Source organism: Odontesthes bonariensis, chromosome 12 (genome assembly GCF_027942865.1).
Source record: "Odontesthes bonariensis isolate fOdoBon6 chromosome 12, fOdoBon6.hap1, whole genome shotgun sequence".
Classification (NCBI taxonomy): Eukaryota; Metazoa; Chordata; class Actinopteri; order Atheriniformes; family Atherinopsidae; genus Odontesthes; species Odontesthes bonariensis.
Genome location: NC_134517.1, coordinates 23,830,729 through 23,837,522, shown reverse-complemented (window position 1 = coordinate 23,837,522; position 6,794 = coordinate 23,830,729). Strand labels below are relative to the sequence as shown.

The following is a 6,794-nucleotide window of genomic DNA, read 5'->3' as shown; positions in this document are numbered from 1 at the left end:
CGATAGAAACAGAACCGGCTACACTTTTACAATTCGCAACTTCAGGAATTTGATTGGTTTTAAAACGCCAAAATGATGCCTGGCTGAGATGAAGAGATGAGATGTCAATAGAGGAATCACTGTCCTCCTTAGTAAAATGTTCTTCTTCCATTACAGGCTGCTGGCTGAAAACACCACAAAGACAAACCGACTCAGTCAGAGGAAAAATCTGCTTTGTGAGAAACTTTGAATGATTATTCTTTGCTGTTTGTAAGATTCACCTGTCTGGTGGCGTCTCAGTGGAAACAGAATTCCCTGCTGGACCTGCTCAGACAGATATCAAATGATTACATAAAGAGCTACAAATATCTCAGCTCTGCCAGGGCAAGAAGCAATGAAATAAAAGAGTTTATTACTGGTGAGAAGGTCCAGCTCCTTCTGTTTTATTGTCACGTGATCATCAAATGCCTGGATTCTACGCTCAATCTCCTCTTTTTCGGCTTGCAGCGCGAGGAGCTCTTGAGCGAGAGGGTTTTGGAAATAACATTCTTTGTGTGACTTCAGAGTTATTCTGCAACTTGAAATCCTCTCTTCGTAGACTTCCCTTGTGGGGTCACAAATAAAGAACAATTCAGCTTTGTTTGTTACAGTGACCACTAACATTTTGACCAGAAATCTTAAGTGCAAGTGGAACTCACAGGTCATTGTTGTAGCTGTTTTTTCTGCTCTCCAGTTCTGCTTTCAGCGTCTGCTCATACAGAAGAAGCAGGCTGTTGGTCGCCTTCATGCTGGAGTTGCATGGATAACAAAACAAAATAATATAAAACCAGCACAGAATAATGCACTCATAAAAGTGACAATTGAATCTGATTAAGTGAAACCCCTTCTTTTTTTTGATTATCTTACCTTTTTGCATTCACTTTAATCTGCATTACAGTATTCTGCATCGCACTGATTTCCTCTTCAAGTTTCTTGATATTACTGCTCACTGTATCAATGTAAGACCTCCTCTCAGCAATGTTGGCTCTGCAAACTGTTGACAAAAATAGTTTAAACACTTGAGGAGCACCACGTAACACAGTACACAATACTGTAATATAAACACGAACAGAACATTAACCTATATGATTCTCAGGGAGCCCTAGACTGTTTAACACCTGTTACGGGACACACGTTAAAGCCTTTGACACTTGCATGTAATAAGATGCTTGATATGTGATATGTGAAAAAAGTGGATGGACATTTTTCAGAAAAGCCGCAAGCAGCAATCACTGAGCATCGACAAGGTACAGACACTGGATCCCCAAAAGTAAAAAGGCTGTTTGTTTTATCTGAGAAATGCATGTTTTTGGACTATAGAGAAAGCAGGAGTACCCAGAGGGAACCACCACATGTACAGGGAGAACTGCAAACTCAAAACAGAAAGGCCCCAGCCACGTTTTGAATCAGGAACCATCTTGCTGTGAGGCGACAGTGCTAAAAAGAAAGCATTCATATTTAACAAATAGGAGACAAAAGATTGCATCTCCAAGTTCCACAGTTGTTGGGGTGGGTGGGAAACGTGTGACCAGGGGCCAGCTGTTTCATAATTTGTTCATGTATATGGGGAGCAATGCTTATGCTTAGGAAAAAGGGAACCTCTGAACAATTTATAATGAAGTAAATTATCCATATGCTAGGGATATGGATCCTTAGCTGATCTGAGAAGAGAGAACCAATCATAAACATGCTGTAGTAATAAATTGGGGGCAATTTTGTTTGAGCCATGTCTATAATGGAGAAGTGCCAATGGAGGGTTGTAACACGACAAATCAGACAAACCTTTAATTTGTTGATCGATTTCGTTCTTCTTTTGAGAAAGCTCTCGAGTTTGAAGAGCTACGAAACACAAAACGAATAAAAAATTAACTCATATTAAAACATACACCCCAAAATGTTTACGTTATGAATTTACAGGTTGTCGTTAGCTAACTAGTTAGCTTGCAACGGACATTTGGTCCAGCAGTAACTCCGGCTAAACCAAGACACGAGACAAATTACTGTAAATAAAAGAGAAAAAAACACATAAATTAAAAAAGTCATCACAGTTACCTAATTGAAAGAGGAGGCTGTCGATATTATTAAGTGAACCCTCCTTATTCATTTTTACACAAGCGTCCAGACGTTAGCTGAATACAGTGGCTGTTAGCAGTTAAAAGATAACATACTCAACCAGGGAAATGTTCTTGTACGTGAAAAAAAAATGGTTCTGTGTTAAATTTTTAATAACCAAGCTTATGAAGAACAAGAGTTCAAGTTGTAATGTCCTCTTAGTAAGAAAGCTACCTTATAAATTAAATTTCGCGCACAAAAACGATTTGGATTAATCACAGGTGTAAAATCAAATTTAGTGACCATCACATCATGTGACCTCACTGATTTGCTGTTATAGACTACTTTTTTGCTTTTTTTAAACTTAGTGGTACCATAGTACCATTTTCATTCATGTTCTTTAATTAATATGTTAAAAACGAATGATGATACACATCAGAACACTTTTTAATTTTTTTCATATGATAAAATATTTATGCAAAGGCAATAACTGAGCATCCTGCAGCATTTTGGTCATGAATTTTCTCCTCAATATTGTGGTAATACCTCCCTCTTTTGTGTTGCGCTTTGGCACACACCTATTGTAATATAAAATCCTTAAATACATCTAACTGTACAAATTTATTTCTTGCTATTTTCACAGATGCCGGTGAAGTTTTCCCCCCATCTTTTTTCTGCTTGCTGCGGCGGCAGGACCGAGGACCATGGACGGTTTGGATTGGTGTGACAGAGGTTAGAGGAGGGGCGGGATTTGTGCTATTCTGGAAATCTTTTTGCGTAGCGCATCTGTATCGTCAAAAACACAGGCTGTGATGAGTGTGTCCGTGCAATGTGTCAGACAGACCCGGTAATTTATTCTCACACGGCTGTTTCTACCCGCTGCTCCTGCACCTTATAAAAGGTAAGATTGCTTTTCCTTTGTAGTATTGAAGTAGCAACACACATTCGCCGGCTGATGTCTGCAGACAAAAGAGCGGACATGGGTGGGATTTAAATGGGAGGGGATCAGCTGTATGAAGGGGTTTCATTGTCGATTTGAACCATGAGAAACGATGCAGTCTTTTGGAACAATCAATGATTGTGTGGTTTTTCTGTTTTCGTGAATGTAAAGGGGATTGAATGATATTAGCTTGATCTCGCAGCTCTTTGACAAGCCGTGCTGTCATCCAAGGAAAGACCACCCCCACTCCCCCCTCCCTTACACTGAACAAATCTAGGCTATCATGCTTTGTTTGTGTTACATCCGGTGCGATTTTTCCTATTCATCCAGATGCCATTAGATCAACTGACAACTGTGCAGAATCTGGGCCAGGATGACTGCACACTCAGGATTAGATAGTGACTAAAATAATAAATAAATCGTTTCCTAATGGTTCTTTCTCCTTTTCCCCTTTTGTGAATGTGTGCTACTGTTTACAAAAGCAATGGTTGGATGTATTGCAGTTTCTGCATCTTAATATTTCACAATTAATCTCCGTACATAAAGCATCAGCAAAGGAGCCAGAGAGTCACTTGTGTGAAAGAGAGCATGGCACAGGCAGATGATACTCAAACTGAAGGAGAAGGCAGCCCCCAAATGGTCTCCTTAAGATCGGACATATCTGGTAATCATGTGGCCGATGGAGAAGCGGGACCCTCTATGAGGAGGAAGAGGAGGAAGAAGAAAGAGCCACGTCCAGAGTCCATTATTGTGTTCCGCTCTGAAATGGAAAGGGGACCTGGTGAGGAGCAAGGTGGTGAGGAGGGAGCAGAGAGGAACTCCGAGGAAGGAGCGAAGTTCCTCTGCACACCCACAGGCGAAGGTGAGAGTTTAAGTGATCCTTCTTTCAAGGATTTCCATGTCTTAGTTTTATTTTATGTTGAAATCATATGCGCACAATGTTGTCTGTGTTGTCTTGCTGTAATAAGCAAATCCTTCTCTGAAAATGATTTCACAAGATGCATAGGTTGCTTCAAAACTTCATTTAGCATCTTCACAGATTTATCTGTCTGGCTCCCTTAGACATGAAGTGTTTATTATTATTAGTCTTGTTTCTTATTTTGAGATTCCTCTTCATTTTCTGAATCTCTCAAAAAAAATCATGTGTAAATGATTGAAAAATCCTCAAATTCTCGAAGCTGAGAAACATTATTCTTACTTTGCTGAGTTTTTTCGCCAAAGGCCTTCACAGTCTTTGAACTTTCTGACTTTGTAAGACATCGCTTGAATTACTTTAGAAGTGAAAACAAAAAGTAAGTGTGAAACACTGCTGACGCATCTATCACTTCATGTCATCTCTGGACAGGAGGAGGATGGAACCTTCCCCCAGACAGCCGCTATGTGACCCTGACTGGCACCATCACGCGAGGAAAGAAGAAGGGTCAGGTGGTAGACATACATGTCACTTTGACAGAGAAAGAACTCAGGGATCTGGCCAAGTCAAAAGAGCGTCTCGATGCAGAGTGCGAGGCGGGGGAAGGATCAAAACGCTCTTGCACCTTAGGTGTGTGTCAGGGACCCCACGTTGTCCTGTGGAGCATCTCATGTGCTCCTGTGGTTTTCCTCCTCTCCTTCATCACCTCCTTCTACTACGGCACGCTCACCTGGTACAACGTCTTCCTGGTGTACAACGAGGAGCGGACGTTCTGGCACAAGATTACAATTTGCCCCTTTCTCATCATCTTCTACCCCATGCTCATCATGCCCATGGCTCTGTCGCTGGCTCTGTACTCGGCTGTGGTGCAGGTGTCCTGGGCCTTCAGCGAGTGGTGGCAGGCGGTGCGAGACATGGAGAAAGGCTTCTGTGGCTGGGCCTGCGGGAAGCTGGGACTTGAGGACTGTTCACCCTACAGCATTGTGGAGCTGCTGGACTCTGATACCGTTTCTGGGACCCTGCAGAGCAAGGCGCCCAGTGAACTTGCCCAAACATCATCAGTGTGAAGGAGTAGATACTGAGGTCACGGAACATATTCCTGTCGTCTTCAAAAGTGTTTCGAGATGAGCACCAGAAGTTAGAAGTCTGTTACACAGGACTGGTTGTAAAGGCAGTTTGGCAAAATTCTTTTTTTAAGGTCTTATTTCATGGCTCAAGTAAAATGGCCCTTTTAATGAAGGCTCTAAGATCTTCCTTAAATCCACAGTATCCATCCAAATAAATGAAAAGGACAATTTCACAAGATTTTTTTTTTCTTTTCGTCAAACTGTCTAAAAGCTACTTCAACACACTTTCTTACAAAGTACAACTTGTTAATCACTGCCTGAGCTGTCCGTAGGTGCTGAACTGGTTTTACGAACCTTTATTGAACCCTGAACATATGTGGATATCGACGGGTCCGTTTTTCTATGTACAGGTTCTTTATAGACTCACACAGGTCACCAAATAGCTATCTGTTATTACTGAACAGAACTTGGAGACCTTTCAGAACACATGGGCCTTGGTTGCATGGCCAGGCTGTGGATGCTTACACACATTACATGAGTGTGAAGGTTTACACTTCAGTTTCAGTTAATCTGTAAATATCTTTACCTAAATGTTTGTGATCACCGTACTGTGCAATGACATCAAATGTCTCAGTATCCTTGAAGGCAATGCCGTTTTGTTTGTGAAGTCATTGTGATCCCTCTAAGTTATTGGACTGAGGCTGATGGGCTAAATTTGGAATTTCCACCATGAGCACAACTTTGACTAAAACAATAATCTTGTCCTGTGGGGGACAAGATTTATTTGTTTTAATATTTTCAACAAATCAAATGTTATGACCAAAAGCAACAGTTTGTTAGCCTCTTTCCTCTTCCTAAGAAACACAATCCCACAAACATCAGTTACTACTGAAGACTGCACTGTTTTCCCTATATTTCTTCACTTCATGGCACTATTTTGTTGCAGATTAATACACATTGAATGCTTCAATGCGCATGTTCTGCACAAGGATGATGTGAGCAATGCGTGTGGCATTGACCCACAGCGAAAATGTTATTATTGGTGTTTTAATCATAATTCCAGTGGAAGATAAACGCTTGTGCTCATCGGAATATCAGGCTTTACCTACACAATCTAGCTGGTTTAATCCATTGCTGATTAAAGTCGTTTTATTTGGCTTGATTAAAAATTACGATGGATATTGAATATTACCAGCTTTTAATACAAATAAGTTACAACAGCTGTGTGATTCCTGGTGATTTCTGTGTTTAATGAAGTTGTCTCAAACATAGTGAGACAGATAACACTGAGGAAAGATGTACATGGGGATGTGAGTGCATGTTGGTTTCTGGGCTGTAGGCGCTTGATTGAGTTGACAGATCTTGCATCTTTTATTCAGCCATGTAAATGTTATAATCAGGATAAGCTGATGTTTCTTTCTTTTAATATTAAAAGCATCACCTCAATGGGTGTTTGTGAACTGTAACTACTTTGGTTATTTTCACTGAAAAATCAGATTCTCAATCAAGTTCTGTCATTCTTTTTTAGTTGGGAACTTCTATCATATTTTAGATTTCACTTAGATCAATTTGATATATCTAAGGGTTGGCGCATTTGCACTAGCTCGGCACGGCTCGATACGGCTCGGCACGGCTCGGTCTACACTTCAAAAGCTGTTGTAGCTAGGTGTTTAATCCTCTGGCACTTTGACATAATTGTACTGCAAACAGCTATCATTAAAAATGAATGAATGTGCACTTGTTTGTTTGAAAGGATCAGATGGTTTACACACTCAGTGAGTCAAATATTCAAGTATGTTGGGTT

General features: G+C 40.7%; 1 protein-coding gene across 2 annotated transcripts; it reads left to right on the top strand.

The window, feature by feature from the left end:
• The first annotated feature begins 2,857 nt into the window (after positions 1-2,857).
• On the top strand, positions 2,858-6,602 carry tmem169b (transmembrane protein 169b). 2 transcript variants are annotated; one of them, XM_075478733.1, is made up of 3 exons: positions 2,858-2,971; positions 3,557-3,872; positions 4,356-6,602. In XM_075478733.1, exons 2-3 carry the CDS (start codon positions 3,599-3,601, stop codon positions 4,988-4,990), a joined length of 909 nt encoding a protein of 302 aa, XP_075334848.1. In that variant the 5' UTR covers positions 2,858-2,971; positions 3,557-3,598; the 3' UTR covers positions 4,991-6,602. The 2 variants fall into 2 exon arrangements, with proteins under 2 accessions (XP_075334848.1, XP_075334849.1); XM_075478734.1 differs by having other exon boundaries at positions 3,493-3,872.
• The last annotated feature ends 192 nt before the right edge of the window (positions 6,603-6,794 follow it).

Bases quoted from the DNA above. Each gene is read 5' to 3' on its own strand.
- tmem169b (XM_075478733.1), top strand. From the start codon at position 3,599: ATGGCACAGGCAGATGATACTCAAACTGAAGGAGAAGGCAGCCCCCAA. The intron at 3,873-4,355 runs GTGAGAGTTTAA...ATCTCTGGACAG, and splicing joins CTGCACACCCACAGGCGAAG to GAGGAGGATGGAACCTTCCC.